We start from the raw sequence: 25,854 nt of genomic DNA on the forward strand, positions 1-25,854 counted from the left end.
TCATCACCAGGACCCCTCAGTTTTGAGCACTTGTGGCTGGTTCTCTGAAAATGGTTTAGGAATAAATAACAGCAAACCCCCAAAAGGGCCTGAAGCACCCCTCTTCTCTTCACAATTCGTAACTGCTTTGGCGTCCCTCTTTAGGTTCTGATGAAAGCTTTGAACTCTTTCTCCAGAAACGTATATGTGTACGCATGCACACACACACACATGCACACACAGAGTCTTGCATATCTCTCCCCCGTCCCAGAATCAGTCTGTCAATCAACAGACCCTGATTAAGAACTCTTGCTTTTGAGCTCTGAATAGTCTCAGTTATCCCGCCTCAGCCTCCTCTCATTCTGTACTACCCCTCACACATCTGCACACCCCTGCTTACCTGTCTGACTCTGTACCTGCTCTAATCTTTCCACAGTGGAGGTGTTAGCTGTGGTACTGATATGGAACCCGGTTGCACGGATCTTAGTTTATTGATCAAAGCTCCCAGAGTGGATGCTTTGGCCAGCCATGCCCGTAGGCCTAATGGGCTCTTGGACAGCACAGGTTTTACTTGATGTTCAAAGGAGGACCTTATTTCTTTCTTTCGTTATTAATATACTTTTTAATTTTTAAAAAGATACTTAGATTACATAAATGTTACATAAAAAATATAGGGGATTCCTATGTGCCCTGTTCCCTAGCCTGCCCATATTTTCCCACATTAATCACATCCTACATTAGTGTGGTACATTTGTCACAATTGATGAAGACATTTTGGAGGATTGCCACTAAGCATGGATTATAGTTTACATAGTAGTTTACACTCTATCCCACACATTTTTGTAAGTTATTACAAGATATATAATGGCCTGTATCTGTCATTGCAATGTCATTCAGGACAATTCCCAACTCCCAAAAATGCCCCCAAATTACACCTATTTTTCCCTTTCCCTCCCCTCAGAACCTCCAGTGGCCACTGCCACTGCATCAATGATAAGAGTTCTTTTATTGCTAGAATCACAATAAATAAGTAGAATAACAGTAAATCTACTCTAGTCTATCATTCATTACCCAATCCTGAGAATTCTGGGACGGTGACACCCTCTGCCTCTAATTGAGAGGGGCTTAGATCCCATGGGGGAGATGGATGGGACTATTTTGCTTACAGTTGCAGACTCTCACTGTTCCTTGAGATGGTCATCCTCCATCCTCATCTCTTTGTTAGTTGTCCTGGGTGAGTCCAGTGAACTGGAGAGTAGGTGTTGCAAATCTATTGAGATTAAGGGTCCAGATGGTACATAGACAGCCCAAAGATTTAAGTCTTTTGGACATACACCTATTAACTCTACTACTAACTATAGGTTCAAATAGAAGAGGCAGAAGAGCCATGTGTAGGAAAACCACAACTGAGTCCAACTCTGTCAGACTGGGGAACATAAATTCCAAAGTAGGGTCCACTGGCAGGGCACCAAACCCCTGAGCTGTCTATCCTGCCTACAGTGTCTGAATATCTGCAGAGCCCTCAGGAGTCCTGCTATCTGAGACATTATTTACTTTGACAGTCAGAGATCCTGCTGAGACCTGCATAAGCATAACTTCTGGAATGACCTCCCAACTCACTTTGAAGTCTCGTAGCCACATAAACTCATTTGTTTTTATCCTTTCTCCTTTTTGGTGAAGGTCTTTTTCCATTTGCATTGCTAGTTGGTGCTTGGTTGTAGTCCCTCATTGCCAGGGAAGATCACCCCAGGAATCATGTCCCATGCTGGGGGGAAGGTAATGTGTTTATATGCTAATTTTACTTAGAGAAAGGCCACATTTTAACAACAAGAAGGCTCCAAAGGAGGACCTTTAAATGGACAGCTCCTGTCTGACCCCGCCTGAGGAGAAGGGGCCTCCTTTCCTTACAGCCACCTAAACCAGTCTTGTGGGAAGGCCAGAGGTGAAGTTTCAGGAAGCCTGTTGGTTGAGGCCCTCCACCAGTCACCCTCTGGTCATCACCCCATCCTTGCTGTCTTGGTGTTGGTGACTGTTTCCCATTAGATCCTCTGTCATGATTTCCTGAGTCACTCACTTCAACTTGTATTTGTGGACATTTGGAGCTGTTTCCTCTTTTGTAAATGTTTGGGGCTTTCTTGGGGGTGGAACATGCCCACCAGTTCTCCTTTCTTCTGTCCCCACTCAGCAGCATCCTCTATTCCTTAGATTCTGGCTGTGATTCTGTCACTGACCCCGAGACTGAGGACGAGAAGGTCCTTCTCTACTCAAAGCAGCAGAGCCTGCCTCTGGAGACTCCGTCTGGGAACCTGATGTTGGTGCAGCCGGACCGCGTTCGCTGTGGGGTAGGCATCGCTGGGATCCTGCTAACTACATGGCAGAACATGGGCTTTTCAGCAGATGCATTTGTTGCAGTAAAAGGAGTAAGATGCTCATGTTGCTCCTCAGTGTAATCCCAGCCTTCCCTTGGGATTTGCCCTGTATGTTAGCCATCCTGAGAACCCCATTACCTGGGCCTTGAACAGACATGCATCTCCTGTAACTTAAAGAGAGATGAGCCCAGGAATGTGCATGCCAGCCTTCCAAAACTTCCATTTCCCAGATCAAAAGCATAAAGCATATGGGAGCTCTGCAGAAACAAGCATTTCCAGATACTTTGGCCAGTCCTGGAATCAGAGGCCTGACCTGTTCCCACTAGCCCGGTGCTGTGAGGAAGGAGACATAGGGCATCCTGAGAGTTTGCTTCCCCATCCACTGGCCACCGGTATGTCCCGAGTGAATGCCTTGAGGCTTGACGGCTGGACCTCACTGACCAATACTGCTTGCTAAAGAGCTTAAACCCAGAAGCATAGCGTGACTACAATTTTCAGGGGTGGGCCATAGTTAGGGCACTTGAAGGCAATGGCTCGCCTGAGCACCACTGTCCTCCCAGAATATTTATATTATGTTTTCCTTCCTGATGAAAAATGTGAGCTCTTAATACTAGTTCAGAGCATCAGAATGCTTCCTTCGTGGATGCAAGCCCTTTGCTGAATGTGCTGGCGTGGGCTTCTCGAGATGAAGGGGTGAGAACCTTGGGAATGGGAAGCACGAGCTCCATGGCACTGGTGATGGTTTTCTGTGCAGCACGAGGCCATGACTCCTTACAAGGGGCAGGGGGGCAAACAGCTACTCTGGGCTAAATTTGACCCAAAGACATCTTTGGTTTGAACTGCACAGTGTTTTAAAAATTAGAAGTGAAAATCTGTGTTTGAAGCTTTCGTTGAATCAGGATCTGGTAATCCTGGTCCTGAAGTGACAGGTTGGGGCTGAGCAGGGCTACAGAAGAAATGTGTGCCCTCCAGTTTGCTGATGGCCACCAGGCCCTTTTCCTTTATGCTCAGCCCACTTCACACCTGTCCCATAAGGACAAACGGCCTTCGCGGACATTTTAATTTTCATTCTCCCCATGCTATTTCCTGCCTCCCCCATCTGCCTCCCAACCCCTGAGACCAGGCTGTTGGGTGCCTGCGGTTTGGAAATCAAAGTATGAGTCCCTTCATCTGCCTCCCTGAGTGTCGAGGCCTTCCTTCCTTCTCCCATCCTGACCTCCAGTCACCCAGGATTCTCCCTTGTCGCTTACTCGAGATCTCTGAGTCCTGGGCAGCCGGGCCATGACGGGCGCTGACTGCCGGTAAGATGCACTGGCGCTCTCTGGCTCCCCACGCTCCCTGGAGAGGGGCAGGGGGAGCAGGGCGGGGCCTGCAGCGAGCACAAGGGCACCTACCAACACCTGCCCTCCCAGCCGCACCAGCCAGGACCGTGCCCCCTCTGGCACCTGCTGTAACATCCAAGCCTGCTGCTCCCCGCCCCAGGGCGCTGGCTCTGAAGGGCCACTAGGAGAACTCTAGGACAAAATCTTAGGAGGAACATCTGGGAAGGAGCCATGGCCAGAAGTCCCTCCTTTTTCCTGTTCTTTTGAGGGCCTATTCTTAGCAGTTCATTGTCTGAAAGGACTGCGGCCCAGCTCATCGAGCACAATAAAACAAGCTCGTTCCACTTGGCAGACCTGGTGAGGGACTCAAGCAAGGTAAAATACTTATCCAAGTGGCTTGATGCCTTGGCGTTTAAGTTCTCAAAATCCAGCTGGAGAAAACGAATTCCCCCAGAAGTCATTTTTTGCCCATCCAGGGACAGCGTGAGGAGCGGAGCCCAAGAGGGCTTCTCTGGGCCAGGGCCTCTCACACTTCAAGGCACAGTCGAGTAACCTGGGGAGCTTGTTAAAATGCAGATTCCCGCTCAGGTGGTCAGGGCTGGGGCCTGAGGGTCTGCATTTCCGACAGGCTCCGGGCACTGCTGCTTCTGCTGGCTCCTGGGCTGCACTGGAGCACCTGAGCTCGCCTAGCACTGTGCTCCTCAAACTATCTGTGGTGGAGGATTTAAAAAAAAATTCCAATTCTGCCATGGACCAATGCTTTTATAAACTACAAATCCAAAGACATTGCTATGAGAATGAAATAAAAAGACATACAGAATAAAGGCCCCATGTTTTACAATGTATTCTCTTTAGCTTCAGCAGACATGAGATTACTCCATCAAATTGCAAGAAAGGCTCATAAACATTTACTCTTGGTTTTTGTAACTTCTCTCATCGGGACAGCTAGCAAACAATTCACTGCCCAGTGCTGGACTGCAGACCCCACCCTGCACTGGAGCCCACTTGCTCAAGAGAGCTGAGATTAAGAGACCTGGGCAGGTCGCTGGCCCACCATCCAAACAGGGCATCCGGGAGGGAAAGTGAATGATGACAGATCTCCCTTTCTAGGCAGAAACCATGGTCTACATTATTGTGAAATGTAAGTTGGACGAGAGAGTGACGACGGAAGCAGAATTTTCTCCTGCGAATTCTCCCCCCGTGAGAGTGGAAGCCAAGCTGGAGAATGAGTACACCATTTCCGTGAAGGCTCCCAGTAAGTAGTTCCATCCATCTCTGGAAAGCAACCATCCTGTCAAGGAAGAGGTTCCCTTTTGCTTCAGTTTATCTTTCCTGTCTTTATTCAGCAGTTAAGAAAAATGACAGCCAAGATCTGAATTCGGTTGTCACATTCTATTTAAAGGGAACAAGTTGCAGAAACATGTATGTGTGACGGGTGAGAATTTGATATCTAAAAATGTTTACTACTGTAAATTTAAGTTTTTTAAAATTAGAGAAAAGTCATCTGGCACCCTACCATTCAGCCTTTTTTGCTCAGTTCACAATTTTTAAAAACATAGTTATTCTGATAGTTTCCATTACTTTATATTCTGTCTTTCTTTATGTAACCTTATATATATATATAAATTTTTAAAGGTTTATTTAATTTATTTATCCCCTCCCCTTGTTGTTTGTGCTTGCTGTCATTCTCTGTCCATTTGCTGTGTGCTCACCGTGTCTGCTTGTCTACCCTCTAGGAACCTCCCATGTGGGAGAGAGGTGCTCAGTGGCTTGAGCCACCTCAGCTCCCTGCTTTGTTGTGTCTTTCATTGTCCCTCCTCCTTGTGTCTCCTTGTTGGAGCTTGTCACACCTGCCTGTTGCACCAGCTCACTGTCCTGCTTGTCTTCTCCTGGAGGCACTGGGAACCAAACTCAAGACTTCCCATGTGGTAGGCAGGATGCCCATCTGCCTCCCATGTAACCTTATATATTTATTCCTCCTGTGCTATTAACTTTCCATTTTATAATATATTTTTTTCTAATACAAAAATAAGGTATGCACAATGCAGACAACTTGAAGAATACAGTAACCATAAAGGAAAATAAATAGAAAATTACACATCTATTCCCCTAAAAGGAAATCACTGGTTTCTGTATTTTCCACATGTTAGTGTACATAGCTTTACACATCTTGTCACCCACTTTTGTCATCTGTAATACACTATGAGTATTTTCTCATGTTATTATTTTTTTGTTTTTTTTAAATGATGCTTAATGGTTACAAGGTAATCCATTGCATGGATGTACCGTCATTTATATAACCCATCCCTTGTGTTGGGGTTATATAACCATAATTTTTAAATCTGTATAAGACTGAGTTGACTCAAAGGATCATCTTTTAATTCTTCCTCATTATTGCCTATCTATATCATTTCTGATTTCTTATTGTTTAAAATTATGACATAATGAGCATCTTTGTGCTTGAATTTTTTTTACCTTTCGTATTTAGGATTATTTCCCCAGGATGGAAACCCTGAAACAAGTGGCATTGTTTTTCTTTCTTTCTTTTTTTTTTTTTGAGGAAGTACGGGGAGTGAACCCAGAACGTTTTATGTGGGAAGCAGGCTCTTAAACATTTGCGCTTCATCTGCCACCCTCAAGGGGCATTTTTAAGACTCTGGGAAAGTAGTGCTGAGTTGCCTTTTGGAATATTGTTATTATCAACCATATTTGCTATGACATCACCAACACTAGGCATTACCATTTAAAATATTTTTGCTGATTCAATGTTTTTTAAAAGTCCAATGTTTTAATTTGTATTTCTTTGATTACTAGTGAATTTGAATGTTTTTCCATGTTCTTGTTGCATTTCCTCTTTTGTGATTTGAATCTTTGTGGTTGGTGTGTTTTTTATTTTTTTTCTCCCCTCAAAACTCCTTCCTGTGGTGTAGAATCCTGGCCCCGGGTGAGCACGAAGTAGTGACAGCAGCTGAGCCAGTGAAGCAGTTCAACTGGCCCAAGGTAGTAGAAACACAGCGTCCCCCCCCAGGGCTCCTCCCACCTGGCAACTGTTGGCCTTGTGTGAAGAGCTTGAAACCCAACTTTTCCTCCTGTTTATTGAGGCACAGGGCGCACAGTAGTGACAAAACAGATACATATCCTTTGAACATGAAATTGCAGGGCCAGTGATGATAATTCCTCAGATTCAGAGTCGTCCCACACGGTAGTCTCCTCGGGACCTTCCACTTTCACTCTTTGTCTCACTTCCCCATTCCCCAGCTCACCTCCAGGATCTTCCTTCCAGCCCCCAGTTAATTTCTTCTCTATTAAGAAAATGTGTGTGTATGTGTGTACACTGAGCACTTTTCCCTGGACCCTTGTTCTTCTTGGGCACCTCAGTTTTTTGGTAACTTTTCTTCTCTTCAGACCTTTCGTCGGGGAATGTTTCTCTAAAGGTGTATTCCGGGGACTTAGTGGTGTGTGAAACTATTATCAGCTACTATACTGACATGGAAGAAATTGGAAACTTATTGACCAATGCTGCAAATCCTGTGGAGTTCATGTGTCAGGTAAGGATGTCAAAAGAAAACCCAAGTCTTCTGGGCTTTTAATTACTGGTTAAACAGCCTCAAATCTGCTGGATGAGAGATAGCTGGACTGACAATCAGAGTGTCTTTGCTTTTGTATTCAGGCCTTTAAAATTGTTCCCTACAACACGGAGACCCTTGATAAACTGCTAACAGAGTCCCTAAAGAACAACATCCCTGCCAGCGGATTGCACCTCTTTGGAGTCACCCAGTTGGAAGAAGAAGATATGATGACAAGTAAGTCAACTGAAAACCAACAGTGGAGTGATTCCAGCCTGCTGGTCTTAGCATCCAGTCACCTGTGCATGCACTTTCTGCTGAGCCCTCCTTTGAGAAGGAATCATTCTTCACCAGCTAGCCAGAGATTCTTCTAAGAAGCATGGCCACTACCCCAACACCATTCTTCTAATATGCAAATCTGAATCATCCCCTTATTAAAAACCCTTTGTGGTCCCCACTTGCCTTCTAGATAAAGGCCAAACTCCTGCATATTTGTGAGCCTTTCCCAAGGGCCGCGATTTTTAAGCCGTGCTGCATTTCTGCCCTCATCTTTCTGCCCTTGCCCTTGGCCTCCATACTCAATGGAAGGTACACCTCTTTCACTTAAAATGCCACTTGACTCTTACCTCCTTGATTCACACAGCTTCTTCCTCCTGTCCCTGGTTATTGTTCACCTGGCTAGCTTCTCTTCACCTCCCTACAGCAGCGGAGGTAGCGTTTCCTCAGGAAGGCCTTTTCTTAATCTTCAGTGGGTTCTGTCCCCCTGCTGTGGGCTCCCCTAGCACCTTGGGTGTCCTCTGTCAGAGCACTCTTCAGCTTGGTCTGTCTTTGCTAGGCTGTCAGCTCAATGAGTTCTGCGTGTGCCTGGGGGTCTGGCTCATTGTGGGCGATAAACAAATACTTGTCGGGTGAGGGAGGAGCGGCCTCCTGCACACGTGAGGCATGCGGGGGCCTGGCAGAGTCACACATTTGCACGGGGACCGTGGCTGGCACTCTGGACAAGGTGTCTGTTGTGGTGCTTCCATGGACATGGCTGTCCCTTCCCACTGCGGCTGTACTGCACAAATGGTTCCCAGGTCCCTGGTTACCTTCTGAGGCCCAAGTCCTTCCCCTGGGGCATTCTCTTTCTTCTTGCCTCTCCCCATTTTCCTTTTATGGTGTGTCTGTCCTTGCATCAGTTCTAGCAGACGTTAATATTCTCTATTTTTAACCTTGGAGCTTAAGGGAGGGCATTTCATAGCCTGAAAACATGGGGCCCTGGGGACATTTCAGACTCTTTATCTTGAGGATCATATATTGGTGAAAAGGAAGTTGGGTTTGTCATATTAAAAAAAATATTTATGTCAATGTTAGGTGTAGAAATCAACTTTCATGAAAACATCAATAGCAACAGATTAATTCCCCCAACTCCACTACACAGATGTGTCTATTTTCTTGGTCGAGGTTAACTTGCTGTAGCCAGATATTAGTAAACAGAGGGGACAGTGGGGATGCGGTGACTCTCAGGAGTACTTTGTTGCCCACAAATCAGAGAGTCACTGACTTGCTGGGGCTCACATGCGTTAACATCAACATCCAAAACTTCTCTTAGACACGGGCCTCACTGAGGACTACCTCATTAATCCCCCCCTCCCCAGGTCCCTTTGAAATAATTTGGAAGTAATTCTTAGTTCAAAACTAAGGGCTGCACAAATGTTAAGTAACATACCCAGGATCACTCCGTATAGCATGAAGTTGGGAAGAAAAGCTAAGAGGACAGATTTTTTTAGGTGTTCAGTTTTATGAGATTTTAAAATTGTTACAGAAGTTGTGGCTTTACAGAATGATCAAGCATTAAATACAGGATTCCCATATACCACCTTATTATTAACACCTTGCATTGATGTGGTACATTTTTTACAACTGACAAAAGCACATTTTTATAACTGTACTATTAACTATAGTCCATGGTTTAAGAGACTTCTTTCTAATCAGCACAAAACAATAGTTTTAAAATGCTCTGAATTTTGCAGGGAAGGTCAAAACCTGATTCCTATATTTTGTGTCTGCTACTTAAGACTTCAGAAAATTAGCATATTTTTTTTAAAATTTATGTTTTTATTTCAAACTTAAAAAAAATATTTGTATTATATTCATTATTTTAAAAATCTCTTTACAATGTATGGTTTATAACAAATGCTCTGGTGTTTCCAGGGCATCACATTTTTTTTTTTTTTAAAGATTTATTTATTTATTTAATTCCCCCCCCCCCCCCCCCCCCGGTTGTCTGTTCTTGGTGTCTATTTGCTGCGTCTTGTTTCTTTGTCCGCTTCTGTTGTCGTCAGCGGCACGGGAAGTGTGGGCGGCGCCATTCCTGGGCAGGATGCACTTTCTTTTCACACTGGGCGGCTTTCCTCACGGGCGCACTCCTTGCGCGTGGGGCTCCCGCACGCGGGGGACACCCTTGCGTGGCATGGCACTCCTTGCGCGCATCAGCACTGTGCATGGCCAGCTCCACACGGGTCAAGGAGGCCCGGGGTTTGAACTGCGGACCTCCCATATGGTAGACGGACGCCCTAACCACTGGGCCAAAGTCTGTTTCCCCACATTTTTAATTAATACTATTTCTCGGGATTCTCCAATCCCTTTGGAGGAGGAAATTAGGATGTTAATTACTGGATTTGCTAATTAAAATTAAAATACCCTTTCCTCTTGCATCTGAGGACATGATTTTCAGTGGTGCCACTCAGGAAGTGGTCAGATGATAGGTCAGTTAACCAACAAGTAATGACTGAGTGGCCACTGCATGCCACGCTAGGCTTGGCAGCTTCCTCTCCATGAACAAGGATGTCCCATATCTGCATTTTTATCTGTTCATTACATTTTCCTTGACATTTTTTCAGATCAGAGGGATGAGGAGCTGCCCACCTTGTTGCATTTTGCTGCAAAGTATGGACTCAAGAATCTCACCGCCCTGTTGCTCACCTGCCCAGGGGCCCTGCAGGCATACAGCGTGGCCAACAAGCATGGCCACTACCCCAACACCATTGCCGAGAGGCATGGCTTCAGGGACCTGCGGCAGTTCATAGACGAGTATGTGGTAAGTTCAAGGTGAAGAGGCCCCAGGAGCGGAAGTTCACTATGTGACCTCAGGGCTGCCTTTCCACCCAAGACATTGTCAGTTTCAGTCTCAAGCTTGTCCTCACCTGCCTCTTCCCACAGTCCACAGTATGCATGGAGTTAAGATAGCAGCCCTGGGGTCAAATCTCTCACCAACTCTTGTAAGCGCAGTGACTTTGGCCAAGTCCCATATCCTCTCTCTCAGTTTCCAAAAAGGGAAGATGATAGTAGTTCTAACCCGTAGGGTTGCTTTGAGGATAAAATATAATAATGTATGTAAAGCACTGAGTTATACCCTCAAGGAAGTCACAGATAAATTTATGGAGTGAATCTGCTGCTATACGCTAATCCTGCTTCCCCACCCACTCAGAGCTCCCAGTTACCTGGCCACTATCAAGTTCAGGTAAACTGTGCTGGGATGGGCTTAGCAAAAGCACAATGAGGCACTGCACCTGTTGTATCAGGGAGGCTTACCTGAGGCTCTGCCTGCTGCTGCTAACAGTCTGCCTCTCTTCTGAGCTCAGACAGACAGATATGCGCAGCTCGTCTGCTCATCTGGTTTTGGACCCTTGGCTCCTCCTTGATCATTGACATCTGGGTCCTTCTCTGAGCCTGATCTTGCCCCATGCGTAGGTCTTATTCCATGCCCCACTATTATCTCCATTATCTTAGTGGCAGCTGCCCTTCCTGACACCACCCCTTTCTGGTTTTCCTCTGCCTTCACAGGTGCACAGAAGGCATACAAGAATAACTCAGACTCTAACATAGATAGGGCTGTGGCCATCGAAAGGAACAATAAATGAAATCCAGTCTTGCTCTCTTTACCTCCAGACAGACATGAGTCTGACACCTCCCCAGAAATTAACACCCTGTTCTATATTTGAAAATTCAGAAGGCCTGGAACACCAAAGCATCTAGAGGAGGTTTCCCAAAGTTTTTGGATGTGTGAGCATTTTGAATGATGAGAATAGCACAATTCCCTGTATTGGGCATCACTGACATAAATGAAGCTTTAGGTGCTTATGGTCCAGGAGTATTTATTCGGCTTTCCTTTGAAGTCACAAATGTATCAAACATGGTGTTTCATTCCCATGCCAATAATTTTTATTACAGATATTCTGTATTCATAGTAATAACTACTATTTATTAGATTTATTTGCTTGGCAAATGCACCATCTCATTTAATCCTCAGCACAATCCTTTGAAGTTGACGCTAATGCTATCCCCATTTTACAAGTGAGGAACAGGGCTTAGAAAGGCAAAGTAATTGCTCCTAGGGTCTCACACTAGGAAGGGTACTTTGATGCTAATGCCAGGGGTTTTAACCCTGCGCTATGTAATGAGAACGTTTAAAGATGTGCTCTCACTTCAGCTTGCACTGAAGTGACCCTGATTCACATTTCTCATATTGTCTTTGCTCTCCAGCCAGTCCCCTTTCACCAATTCATCTTCAGCATTGCTGCCAAAAGATTGTCCCAGCATTCTGCTTACAACCTTTAAGAACTGTCCTGTTCCCTCTTTCCAACACATTGAAACCAGAGGCCAGGCACTGAGTCTGCAACACTTCACCTCAAGGTCCACCCCTCGGGTCTCACTGGGAAACCAACAGAGAGTGCCATTAGCAGATCAGTTCTTTCGGGGAGTAGGGATAATGAAAAGGAGAATTTTTGTGGGTTGATGCTGAAACAAGGATTGTGAAAGACTGATATTTCTTACCAGGAAAAGTCGTGCAGAGGTTTCAGAGAAGCCAACTCCCTGGCTTCACAACCACCCAGAGGCAGAATGACAGAGAGTTGGGCAGCCTTGCAATTTCAGGGTACTGCGTCCACCTCACAGAGCCCTCTTGGATGCACAGGATGTGGTATGGAGGGAGGAACCTTCAAACTGTTAGGCACTTTGAAGAAACCTGCAGGGAGAACAGCTACTAGTGTACCATGCTATCAAGGGGTTTCTGTCTAACCGAAAGTGCAAGAACCCCTGGCTGCAGCCCTCTCTGTCCCATTTGGATTTTGGTGTGGCTTGGCAGTAAGGGTCATAAGTCTTGCATCAAAGGAACCACTGGGGTGTTGAAGAAAGGTCAAAATCCAGGACTACAAGCCCTTGGTTAAATCACAACCTTGAGTCATTGGGTATTTGATGAGTGTCTGTTGAGTGTATAATTCTGAAGATAAAAAGATTAAAATAAAAAACATAAACCCACAAACAAAAAAGACATGGAACTTGGCCTCAAGGAGCTTCCGGTTTGGTGAGAAATAGTGACATACACAAACAGCTGTGATTCTGACCTATCTGGACCTTTACCTTGCCCACCACAAGCCTACTTGGGTTCCATCTCTTCCCAGAAAGTCTTACTGAGGCTGTGCGTCTTGCCTTCTCTTTCAGGAAACTGTGGACATGTTGAAGAGTCATATTAAAGAGGAACTGATGCAAGGGGAGGAGGCTGATGCTGTGTATGAGTCCATGGCCCATCTTTCCACAGACCTGCTCATGAAATGCTCCCTCAACCCTGGCTGTGATGAGGAGCTGTACGAGTCCATGGCTGCCTTCGCCCCAGCTGCCACCGAAGACCTCTGTAAGTGGCAGTTCTGCTTCTGTCTTTCTGCTGACAAGCAGCTTTCTTCATTCTGGGTTATGGGTGTGGGGGGAGTCCCTGCTCATCCCCATCCAATACCCCAGGGGGAGGCAGATCCTGTTTTATATAAACATAGGCCTGAAGTCATGTGCTGTACAAGCAGAATCCTTCTCCCAACTTCCTCTGCTGTGATTGCTGCTGCCTGTGTGACTGGAGAGTTTCAGCAAAGACCTGGAATCAGAATCAACGAAGCAATGTCTTGTGATCCAAGAACCAAAATTAGTAGCTCTCAACTAATTCATTTCCAATGCCCCCTTTTTATAAGAAACATTTTGAAATGCCCCCTCTACTACCCTGATGGGAGAGTAATAAATAATATAACCTACTTATTCCTAAAATTTTAAAAAATCAATTGAAATATAAAAGAACTAAAAGGAGAGGAAATGCTCAGGCATGCCTGCACATGAAGACATAATAGTCAGATGCAGACACATATTTAGAATCACTTCCAATGTCATGGTCTCAAATGTTGATTCAAGTATTGCAAGCAGCATTGGCATCATGCCTGGGTTTTCTTAAACAGTGAACAACTCTCCACAATTTACTTTCCATTTGCATTGTAATTAAATTCCTGGAAAATTCAATGTACATTAAAGTCATAGAAAAATGTAAGTTGAGTGTATTTGAAACATTTTAGGTTCTAGGCTCAGAAAATTATAAGCGGGCTTTTTTTTTTGCAACCTGCTTAATTGGATTAATATATAGTGAACTTATTTCAAAAATGTTGTATCTCCCAAGTCATGATGTTTTGTAAATTGCTTATAAGCCCATTATTTTATGTTGTTTTTTTCTTTTTGCAAAAGTAATACATTCTTACACAAACTTGAAATAACAGAAATGTGTAGCTGAATTAATAAAAGTTCATAGGACTCCAACCAACCAAGATAGCCTTAGTAACAGTTTGATGGGCATATTTGCCAATATTTTTCCTCGTATCTGCCTATAGTAAATAAAAAAAAATATTATACTTGTACACCAGTATGTATGTTTATACACATATGTATAAATATCACAGTCTTTTTAAACTAAATGCATGTCTAGTAGGATATTTGAAAGACATGAGGGGCACGAAACACTTCTTCATTTTGCAGGACTGCCCTCCATCATTGTGACAACCCAAAATATCAGCAGAGATATTCAGGACACCCCCTAGGGGGCAGTGACACCCTCTCTGAGAACTGCTGTTTTAAAGAACATTGAATTTCAATGACCATCTCGGACTTGAAGCAGGAGGAGCAAACAACCGGCCCTCTAAGAGCCTTATTAATATATTACCATCATTCGCTATCAAATGCTAAATGCTCTGAAACAATGTCTAAGTCTTAACCCTCCTTCCCTCTGGGTCTAATTAATAGATTCAAGAAAGACAAGAAAAATATCCATCAACGTATCAGCTTTATTAATGGAGGGCTTTCTGGAATGGGCTAGATTGAGTATTGCCACCTGTCAGCTTGCAGAGAAGGCAGCAGGGCCATGGGGTCCCTGCAGGCATGCCTGACCTACCCATCCAGCAATGGGCAGAAAAGCAGGTGCTGGCGGCATAAAGTACAGGCGGGCGAGGGCCAGAGGTGTCCCAACACATGCACAGCCTTTGACATTCAGACCCAGCACGTGGAAGGTCTGATCCAGTGGTTCTTAGGCACTCGCCAGTCAAACTGGCTGCTCCTCTGGTGGGGAGGAGAGAAAAGGAGCAGGGGAGGTAGAAGCTCCTTTTCAGTATCTAACTGGGAGGACCAGAAAAAGAAGCACAGGTGGAAGCTCCTCCCTGTACACACTGTGACCCAGCAAGGATGTGAGGAGAGGAAGTGTCACCCCCACCATCCACTGAAGCCTTCAAGCAACCCTACAAGGATGATTTTATTAGCTGGACTTTACAAATGAGGCAACTGAGACAGAGAGAGATGAAACGGCTTTCCCAAATCTCACAGATAAGTGATAGAGCCCAGATTTCAACCCAGCCCTGTCTGTCTCTAGAACCGTTTTCTTTATACCATGTCAGAATTTTGTGGTATCTAACACCACAGTTTTAGTCCTGGTTTCTTCTAGAAAAACTATTTAGTAGTTGCAGCCAAGCTTCCCCTTTCCGTGGCCCCAGACATCAGATAACAAAACAGCCTCTGGTGCCCCCTGCCCTTGTCATCCATGTATCCATCCATGTGCCCAAAAAGCATTTCTGGAGCATTTACTATATTTTCGCTACTTTCCCCTTTCGGGTGTTGTGGATATGAAGGGGATCAATACACAGTCCTTCCTTTTGTGGTTCAGGGGACATTCACTGCAGAACACTTGGAAAACTACAGGTATTGATAGCACCATCGTTTTTGCCATGTGTCTTGTTGTGGGGCTATTAAACAATTAAAGAATCCCCCACTTCACTGGCAGTTTACTGTTGACAGAAAGCCTTAGTGCCTGTTTTCTGCTGGGATGCACCAGCACATGCAGTTCCCCCAGCTCACCAGTGGAATGCCGTGGGGATGTGTGTGCGTACTAAAAGTGTCCATCCCATTGACACCTCTTCTGTCGTGCCCCTTTTTAATGGGAACATTTCTGGAGGCAGCGGTGTGCTAGGGAGCCTGTGGGGTGCTAGGGTACCAGCGGTGTGCTAGGGAGCCTGTGGGGTGCTAGGGTACCAGCGGTGTGCTAGGGAGCCTGTGGGGTGCTAGGGTACCAGCGGTATGCTAGGGAGCCTGTGGGGTGCTAGGGTACCAGCGGTGTGCTAGAGAGCCTGTGGGGTGCTAGGGTACCAGCGGTGTGCTAGGGAGCCTGTGGGGTGCTAGGGTACCAGCGGTATGCTAGGGAGCCTGTGGGGTGCTAGGGTACCAGCGGTGTGCTAGGGAGCCTGTGGGGTGCTAGGGTACCAGCGGTATGCTAGGGAGCCTGTGGGGTGCTAGGGTACCAGCGGTGTGCTAGGGAGCCTGTGGGGTGCTAGGGAGCCAGAGGGGTGCTAGGGAGCCAGTGGGGTGCTAGGGTACCAGGGAGCCTGTGGGATGCTAGGGAACCTGTGGGGTGCTAGGGTACCAGCGGTGTGCTAGGGAGCCTGTGGGGTGCTAGGGTACCAGCGCTGTGCTAGGGAGCCTGTGGGGTGCTAGGGTACCAGCGGTGTGCTAGGGAGCCTGTGGGGTGCTAGAGTACCAGGGAGCCTGTGGGATGCTAGGGAGCCAGTGGAGTGCTAGGGAGCCAGCTGGCTTTGTGGCCAGTTGGCAGCTTGTCACACAGAGCCAGGGGTTTCTGGTTGCCACGGGGCTCAAAGGTAGCAGAAGGCAGACTGTAGAATTTGGCTGCTATTTGGATGGGGAAAGGAAACCCACAATATTTTTCCTTTGCCAGGCGATATGAACAATGGATTTTCTGATTCTACACAGGGTTTGATTTATATTTCTCCCTCTGTGGTTATCAGATTTAATCTTGAGACCCACCTACTAGCCCAGAAGCAGCAGCAACTTGTCCCTGGGGAGGACTCATTCATTTAACTACTAGTGACTCTAGGTGAAAAGGCAGTTTGATTTATAAAGAAGTAGGAAAGAGGACAAGCGGGTGAGTCTAAGATGCATATTTGCAGCACTCCCTAGGGCTGTAATCACTCAGAACATCTGGGAGCCCATTTAAGTGAGACTGCTTGAATTTCTATCCCACTTGACCATCCTTGGCCTTGGTAGAGAGAGTAGCTCCATTTTCCCGGGGAGAAAACCAAGGCCCTGAGCTTTAGTAACTTACTTAGGTCCCGTCAAGGCAGAACTGGGTCAGGGTCCTAGGGCTTCAGATTGCCAGGGCAGGAATCTGTCTGATGCCCACTCGAGAACACAGGACTCTCCTGGCCTGCCCTTCCAGGTCTGCCTTTGTCAGCCCGGGGATGGCACTTCTGTCAGAGCTATTTCTAAAGCTCTAAATAACTGTACTTATCAGTGCCTTGTCCCCACTCTACCCTAGAAGCTGAAAATAAACCTGTTAAGGAAGGTAAGCTGTGTTCATTCACTCACTCACTGGCTCACAGGACAAAACTTGACAGAGCGCCAGCACTGGGCCAGTTTCCCACCATCCCTTTAGAGGTCACCTAACCTCTTTCTGACTTGAGTTTTGGAAAAGGGGTGGGATTGAGGTCCTCTTCTCCAGAGGGAATCCCCGAAAACCCCTAAGTAGGAAGGTGTAGGAGAAGCTTCCACTGTTGCATGAAAGGGCGCTGGGTTGTGGTGGTGGGTTCTCATCCTCAGACTTGAGGTTCGGCTCTGGTCTCTCCTTCCCCTGAACCTGCGTGGGTGTGAACACACACACACACTCTTACGCACACACTCTCCCACAAAGTCTTTAGTTTAGATATGCTGCCACCAGGTGGTAACTACATGTCTTTGTTATCAGACCTTCAACTCTGTTCCTGATTCTCTTGAGACTTTTTATTCAGTCCCCCACAAATTTAAACCATGCACTTGCATATCTTATTATATAAGAAATTAGTGTCATTATTAAAGGTAAGGTCATACCAACACTAAATAAAAACCAAAGCAAACCTCTCTCGGGCTTTTCTCACTATCTTCTCATCTTATTCTCACTTGGTTCTCTTGCCCCATCCTAGCCTTCAGAGAATGGTGATCCTTTGATTTAGGTAATTAGTTTCATGCTGAAAGCCTCACCCAGTGACTGGTCACTTCCCTGAGGCCTGAGAACAAAGGCCAGGGGAACCATTTCTGGGAGGCCCTTGTCCAGTCTGTTTCCAAGGTAATCTGCTTGGTGATTGTATCTCTGCTTAAATCTCTCAGAGGCTCATCTTTCTTCCATAAAAGAAAGGAGAAAGGTGTGGTAGCATTGCTACAGGAAACTGGAGACTCACACAAGTCGCTCTAATCAATCCCAGAGGGCTGTTCTGCCTTGTGTTACCCCTGTGTCTGAACTTTGCTTTTGAACTCCTCATCCCCCTCATGATTCTGTGGCTCCGAGTTTGTATATAGCAGGGAGGTGACAGCCCCAACTAACTTGCTGGCTTCCCTTAGCAACCTCCTTGGAAACAGGCGTCTTTGTAACAGATCATCTGGAACAGTGTTTTCTTTACATGAGCTCTCTAAATACAGCTCCTCTCTGCAAGTGGGGTTCCCTCTGAGCTGGGGACTCGTCAGGCACAGTTAAGGGTCTTACACCCTGAAGGTCCTAGCCCAGCTGAAAGACCATATGTAAGTGTCATTGTTAAGTTACTAGCTTGCTTCTGAAACATGCCACCTCCCCTTTCTTCATCCTTTTCTCACCGGAGCTGCCTTCCCTGCCAAGGCTCTGTTATCCCCCTGCTTCCTTCCATCATGGAAAGACTGTGGCTAGTAGAGCCAAGAGATGCCTTAGAGGCAGTGGGGCTGGGTGCAAGGCATGAGGCATTGCCAACAGCAACAGAACCCATCCTGAGGCTGGGCCTCAAGAAGGGTGTTGGGGACATAGACACTTGGTGAAAGCATGCTGCGTTGAATGTTTTCAGGTTAATAAGTTAACATTTCTGCCACCAGCAGTGACCTTGCTCGCCTCTGGACCTGCACAGCCTGGGGTCACACTTTTCTCGGGGCACTGCACACTCATCATTTGGGACTCTGCTTACTTACAGTCTTCTCTTGTTAAGGCTCCTCACCTCGATCCGGAAGCTTGTCTTATAGCTTTGTTTTCTCTGCAATGCCCAGCACAGTTCTGTACACAATAGGTACTCAACTCAGCTCTCGAATTTGAAAGTACCAGAAGATAAAGAGGAAGCCTAGATTCGTGGTGTGTCTTGTTTATCAACATTGCAAGGCAAGGAGACCTGGCTTTCCTCTCTGGTGCCTCCCTGCATGTGGAATGTCTCCGGGTGGCAGCAACTCCTTCTGCTGCTCCAGGCTGCCTTTTCCTTCCTGCCTCCACAGCCTTGCTCATGCTGCTGTTTTTACCTACATCGCCCTTCTCTTTCTTCAACTTGGGAGATGCCCAGATGCCTTCGCAAGGCCAGGCACCTCCGTGTTCATATGCTCATTAGTTTATTCATTCACTCGTTCATATTCAACAAATGCCTATTGGACCCCTAGTGTGTCTAAGTCTCTCTGCCAGGAGATGGGGAGTCAAAATGGACACAATGGTGCCACCAAGAGCTTACGTTCTCGTGGGAGAGTTGGCTATTAAGCAAATACCCCGCATATTTAAACATAGAACTTCAAATTGTGGCTGTGCTGGAGAGAAGGACACAGTACTTTGAGAATGAATGAGCTGGAAGGTCTGCCTTTGACTTGGGGCTCTTGGATCCGGGAAGATGATGGGGGGTATTCACTGGCAGAGCGTGACCCAGCTGGCACAGTGTGGATGCCCATGGCCTGTGGTCCTCACTCTCCCCCCCTGCCCTGTTGACCGGGTACTCTCGGGAGTCAAAGACCCTGTCTTACCCCAGCCTGTTTTCTCCAGCCCAGCTCAGTGCTTGGCCCATACGTGTTCAAAAAACATCATTTTATCAATTTCCCAGTTTCCAATCCTCCTTTCCCTTTAAAATGCTGTCTTCATTTGCCAAGGCTGCTATAACAAATATCACAGATTGCTGGGTTGAACAACGGGACCTTATCGTCTCACAGCTTTGGAGGCTAGAAGTCTAAAATCAAGGTGTTAGCAAGATCATGTTTTCTCTGGAGTCTGTGGTGTTCTGGTGGTGGCTGGCCATAGCTCAGCCTCTACCTCCATCACATGGCTGCCTTTCTCCCCTTCTGTCTCCTATTGTGTCCAAATGACCACTGTTTATGAGGACTCCAGTCATATTTGATTACAGTCCACCCTGATTCAGTTTGGCCTCACCTTAATAAATATCCACTTTAAGGATCCTATTTATAAATGGGTTCACATCCACAGGGCCCAGGGTTAGGACTTGAACATGTCCTTGTGGGGGATACAATTCAACCCATAACAAATGCCAGCACTGTTGCCCCATTGTTTGGAGCAGGAAGAGCTACTCTGCTGTGTTTTTAAGCTCTGAAACCATGAGGAGCATGCTTTGTGCTTCTTTGTATATCCATGGTGCCTCACCTGAGACTCAGTATACTGCCGAGGTATTTAATAACCATTGGATGGTTGATTTAATTCAAGGTGCCACACAGTTTTCACATGTAGTTCCCAGTTATACTTCCTTACTGCAATCTTCTTGTTCCTCCTGTAAGTACATAAATGGTAAATCAACATCAGTTCAAAGTCCTGGGAAGGAGCAGAGAGGCCTTTGTGCAAAGCACTTTGGTGACGTGGACTGCTCTGAAAACTGGCTTTGATAAGCCTGGGGAGTGCCTGTCAGGAGGAGGAGAAACATAGAGGAGGAAGCTGAGGAGGGAAGTTAAGAGTCTTCTTTATGAATGCTCAGAAAGCTGATGGTTGACAGTTCTGGATTTCTACCAGAAATGGGAATTTGCAGACATGGATACAGAGGCTAGAGTGAAGCTCGCTTTAAGGAGTGATGCAATAGGTGTTTACAAAGCCCATATATTAAATCTTTCTTCTGTGACCAGCATTTTATTAGGCAACTATAGGAAAGGTGGAGAGAGGGAGACTGAAAGTAAAAGAAGGCCCCATCACTTGAGAATCTGTTGGGAATTAATTGGGGAGCAATACAGAACCTACAACCAAGCTCTTCTCAAATCAGAATTCTGCTGGGATTTTCCAGCTCAGCTACTGGAAAGGATTTCTCTTCCTGGGGAAATCCTCACTTGAGAAGTCCTGATTTCCCAGTTGTGAGTTCCATAAAGAGGCGATGTTCTGGAAATAATGAAGAGAAGCCTTCAAGCAGCTGTTAATCTAGTGTACAAACCCATTGCACCTGAAAATGTGTGCTAAGGAGGCCGCCTCCAGGAGTGCTGGCTTCACCTTGGGAATGCTGCCTTACACTGCAAGGCACTGTAGGCCAGGGCTTCTTAGCCAGAGGTCCACGGATCTTGAGCTTGAACTGAAAAAAAATCAACTTATTATCTTTATTTTCTTTGACCTCTCACTGAAATCTAGCATTTCCTTCACTTATGAATGTATGCAATAAATAAATTACAGTAGGGGTCCATGGTTTTCACCTGACTGGCAAAGGAGTCTGTGGAACACAACATGTTAAGAACCCCTGCTCTAGACTAATGATCCTAGGTTATTTATCATCACCTCCCCAGTGCCTGGCACTTTGTGACCCAAAGTAGGTGCTTAGTAAAATATCAGGTGAACGGGCACATTGTGTGTAAATATATGAAAACGACAGGTGTGTCTGGTGGGCAAGGCTTGGGCATTAGCCCAGATGCCCATAGAACTGTATCTTAGTTTGGGTTTGACCGTAAGTAGTTTTTTAAAGAGGTGATCCTTGGAAACTCAGATATGGACCTGAGTAAGGAAGACAGGGAAGCCAAACCAAAGTGCTTTATCAAACATGTTACCCACTGGGGTACACCGGGAGATGGTGTAGAGCATGTGCCTCAAAGTCATCCCACCCCAGGCTGAGAGGGTTGGGGTATTTATCCACCAGATCCTGCCAGTCGTCGCTAGGGGGAGGTGCTACTTCCTTGACACTTCTGTCTGGCTACCCTTGTGGCAAAGTGAGCCTTTCCGGCAGAATTGGCCGGTGAACTTGGGTTTGTGAGCATTGAAATAGCAAGCGCTGATGGGGCATGGGTGGGGCCACACTATCCGCTACCGACTGCATGAGGCCCGCAGGCATGTGCCTGCCTTTGGGTCATCCAGGCATATACCATCTTCTGAGTCATGGATAAGAGGGTTTTCTGTATTAGAGGCAAACGTTTGTTTTCATCCTTTTGTTTTAACATGCTGCCCTGCCCACCCTTCTTAAACAGAAGCTTAACACAGTTTAACTTGATCTCAGTGACCCGGCGTTGTCTTGTGAACCCCAGCATGGGACTAGCTGCGGGTATGAACGTGGACTGAGGGGTGCTCGGGGAGTCACTGTACCCGCTGCACCCCGCCACAAGCACATCCTGTAGACTGATTCTTGCACAGCTGAGGGGGATTTGGGGGCTTGCCAGGGATATTGTGTTGAGGTGCTAGTTGCCTGTGTAAGAAAATCATAGAACTTTTCTCACCCCTCACGTTTTCAGTCTTGGCCACTTCTCTTTCATTGCCAATGCCGCCCACTCCTTAGGTCTTCTAAATGCAGGCTGCCCTTTTCCTCCTCCGCCTCCTCTCTAACTCTTTTGCCTTTCTCATGGCCCCATTAGGGTATGGAAAGATTGGACTTCGTCCAAGCAAAACTCTCTGTTCCGCCCGGGTGCAAACTGAACCATCATGTTTCAGGTTATCTTCAGATGTTTTTCCATGCTGCTCCTTCCTCTAAGACACTTTTTGGCCACAAAAGATACTTGCTGCAAAAAAAAATTTTTGGCCTATGTTCAGGGTTTGAGAGCCTTTCTAGAAGAATAGTCTTTCAGTAGCTGACATTTTACTGTATTATAAAATCAGACTTGGCTTTGTATTAAATTAGCAACATATAATCTGCAGGGGTTTCCACTGCAGCTAAGTGCTCTAGATTTATTTCCCATGAGGAGTATCATATGGGCCTCTTTCAGAATTCATTATTGCTCTTAACTGACTCCTTAATTAAGTGCCTGCCTGGGCTTTCTCTCAACTGCTCAGGCTTCTTTCTTTCCAGGAATGGGTTCTTTATGATTGACTCCTTAAATAAGGTATGGCATAACTCTGTAGCTGGCTCTTCCCAGAAGGAGAATGTAGCCCCAAAGCCTCTTTTTTTTCCCCTTCTCTGCTAAAATGAAAGAACTTTGCACTTTATTCTTAAACCAGCAGGTTTCACACTTTTCAGTTTATTTTTAACTGACAGGTAGTGAAGGTTAAGTGCTTGAAATCTGAAATTACAAACCCTGGGCATCCAAGAATGCAGAGATTTGTTGTTCTGCTTTCTTTTACAGAATGTCCTTTCCTTATAGGATTTTTGTGTGTGTGTTTCAGTCCCTCATGTGTTTCACTATATGACCAGTACACATAGGGTAGTAAAATTGAGTTTGAGAGGCTCTTACTGCCTTTATTTTATTTATTATTATAAAAGTAATATCTACTATTACTAGGTATTTAGTGACTGATGTAGGTTTGGGAAATAGGGTTTTAAAAATAATATACCAAAGCCAGTATTGAGTTGCTAAAGTTCTGTGTTAAGAAGGATTCTGCAGCCAGAAAGAAGCTTTGATTGATTGGTGATGTTTGCCATCAGTACAGAATAAGGATGTGGAGGCTGAAGTATGTTTTTGCTGTTCCTGGTCTAATTCAAAGATATTTTGTTAGATTAAGTATAGACAGAATCATTTTATTTAAAATATAAATGGAAACAAAGTCGGTCTTAGGTAATTTCGTTTAAAGCAGTGCATATCTGGAGACTCCATAGAAGCCATTGTCTACCTCAGAGCAAGGCCACTGAGTCTGTGAGTGGACATGATGCACTTGTTTGGGTGTGCCCTAACCCCTGCCTGCCTACTCCCCTTGCCAGCCCAACATGGGAAGGCAATCCTTGGCAGGCCGACTGTACCTGAGATTTGGTTTCCATCTGGCATAGGCAGAATAATCCTCCCCCAAGATGTCTGCATCCTAATCCCTGGAAACTGTGAATGTGTTAGGTTACACGGCAAAGGGGAATTTAGTTTGCTAATCAGCTTGCCTGAAGCTAAGGAGAATATCCTGGATTTTCTGGTTGACCCTAAAGTAATTACAGCGGTCCTTACAAATGAAAGAGGCAATTGAAGGAAGCGGAGGTAGCTCAAGTGATAGGGCTTCCACCTACCATATGGGAGGACCTAGGTTCGATCCCTGGGGCCTCCTGGTGAAAAAGAAGAAGAGGAAGCGTGCCTGCGTGGTGAGCCAGTGGCAAGCCAGTGAACACGCGGCGAGCTGAGTGCCCACGCGGTGAGCCAGTGTCCGCGCAAGTGAGTCACGCATCAAGATGATGACGCAACAAAAGAGAGACAAAGGGGAGAGTCAGGGTGAAGCCAGTAGAGACCAGGAACTGAGGTAGTGCAGCTGACAGGGAACTTTTCTTCACATCAGAGGTCCCCAGGATCGAAACCTGGTGAATCCTAGAGGAGAAAGAGGAGAAGGGAAGACAAAAAGATAAATAGATACAGAAGATCACACAGCAAATGAACACAGACAGCAAAACAGCAGGATGGGGGGAGGGAGGGAGAGGGGGGAAAGAGGGGGAGGGAGGAGAAGGGGAAGGAGGAAAAATAAATCTTTGAAAAAAAAAGAGGCAATTGAAAGAGCTGGAGAGATAGCAGCAGGAGCAGGAATCAAAGCCACTAAAGCTCTCTGCCTGACGTTACTGACTTTGAAGATTGGAGGGAGAGGGCCAAGAGCCAAGGAATGAAGGTGGCCTCTAGAAGCTGGAGAGGGCAAAGAAACAGATTCCAGACAGGAACACAGCCCTGAAGAAACCTTGATTTTAGCACATTGAGACTCATTTTGGACTTTTTTTTTTTTTTTAAGATTTATTTATTTATTTCTCCCCCCCCACCCCCACCCTAGTTGTCTGTTCTCTGTGTCTATTTGCTGCGTCGTCTTCTTTTCCGCTTCTGTTTTTGTCAGTGGCACGGGAATCTGTGTTTCTTTTGTTGCGTCATCTTGCTGCGTCAGCTCTCTGTGTGTGCGGCACCATTCCTGGGCAGGCTGCAATTTCTTTCGTGCTGGGCGGCTCTCCTTACGGGGTGCACTCCTTGCACATGGGGCTCCCTTATGCGGGAGACACCACTGCGTGGCAGGGCACTCCTTGCGCGCATCAGCACTGCACATGGGCCAGCGCCACACGGGTCAAGGAGGCCGGGGTTTGAACTGTGGACCTCCCATGTGGTAGACGGATGCCCTAACCACTGGGCCAAGTCTGCTTCCCTCATTTTGGACTTCTGAACTACAAAACTGCAAGATGATAAATTTATGTTATTTTAGAGCACTCTGTTGTCATTTGTTACATCAGTCATAGAAAATCGATACATCAGGAAGCAGATGTGGCTCAAGTGATAGGGATTCTGCCTACCATGTGGGAGGACCTGGGTTTGATCCTTGGGGCCTCCTGGTGAAAAAGAAGAAGAGAAAGCATGCCCACATAGCGAGTCAGTGCCCATGCAAATGCCCGCATGGTAAGCATGAGTGCCCGCATGGTGAATGCCTGTGTGGTGGGCGCAAGCGCCCCACGTGGTGAGCCAGTGCCTGCGTGAGTGCCCACGTGGTAAGCCAGTGCCTACAGGAGTGCCTGCGTGGTGAGCCAGTACCCGCACAAGTGAATCACACAGCAAGATGATGATGCAACGAAAGAGAGATAAGGGAGAGTCAAGGTGAATGCAGCAGAGACCAGGAACTAAGGTGGCGCAATTGACAAGGAATCCCTTTTCACATCAGAGTTCCCCAGGATCGAATCCCAGTGAATCCTAGAGAAGAGAAAATGAGAAAAAAAGACAACACAGACAGCAAAAACAGCAGGGCAGGAGGAGGGGAAGGGCGGGGATAAATAAATAAATCTTAAAAAAAAAAAAAGAAAAGCAATACACCTTCCAACTTGCCTCAATAAAATAACAAGGATAGCCATTAATATTTACTGTCTGGCACTGTGGCTGAACATTTACATGTGTTGTCTCAGTTGACACATGCAATCATCCATGAGGAGGGATTGTTATTTATGTTATTTTACAGATGAAGCTGTGGAAGCTTGGTGATATCAAGGAACTTGCCCAAGGACACAGAGCTAGGAAGAGACAGAGTCAGGGCTTGTCCTGGGTCTCCAGGACACTAACTTCCATACTGGTAACCACCGCCTCTGGCTATGAGGTGTCCTGCATTGGTTGTTTGGCTGCCAGTGCTCAGGGCCTCTCTTGCTTTCCTCTGACTTTAGCATCTGTCCTTAAGGTCTGCCCCTACCCGTGACTGTGGCCATACAGGGAGGT

At 46.2% G+C, this 25,854-nt stretch overlaps 1 protein-coding gene across 1 annotated transcript in view; it reads left to right on the forward strand.

Annotated features, from left to right (window-relative positions):
- PIK3AP1 (phosphoinositide-3-kinase adaptor protein 1) overlaps positions 1-25,854 on the forward strand; it is a 122,740-nt gene that overhangs the window by 55,879 nt on the left and 41,007 nt on the right. Inside the window, exons 3-8 of the mRNA XM_004456977.4 lie at positions 2,185-2,321; positions 4,781-4,925; positions 7,076-7,218; positions 7,341-7,473; positions 10,119-10,315; positions 12,718-12,907. Of these exons, the coding sequence (XP_004457034.2) occupies positions 2,185-2,321; positions 4,781-4,925; positions 7,076-7,218; positions 7,341-7,473; positions 10,119-10,315; positions 12,718-12,907 (945 nt within the window). The remainder of the gene's footprint in view (positions 1-2,184; positions 2,322-4,780; positions 4,926-7,075; positions 7,219-7,340; positions 7,474-10,118; positions 10,316-12,717; positions 12,908-25,854) is intronic.

This window comes from Dasypus novemcinctus, chromosome 6 (assembly GCF_030445035.2).
Source record: "Dasypus novemcinctus isolate mDasNov1 chromosome 6, mDasNov1.1.hap2, whole genome shotgun sequence".
Classification (NCBI taxonomy): domain Eukaryota; kingdom Metazoa; phylum Chordata; class Mammalia; order Cingulata; family Dasypodidae; genus Dasypus; species Dasypus novemcinctus.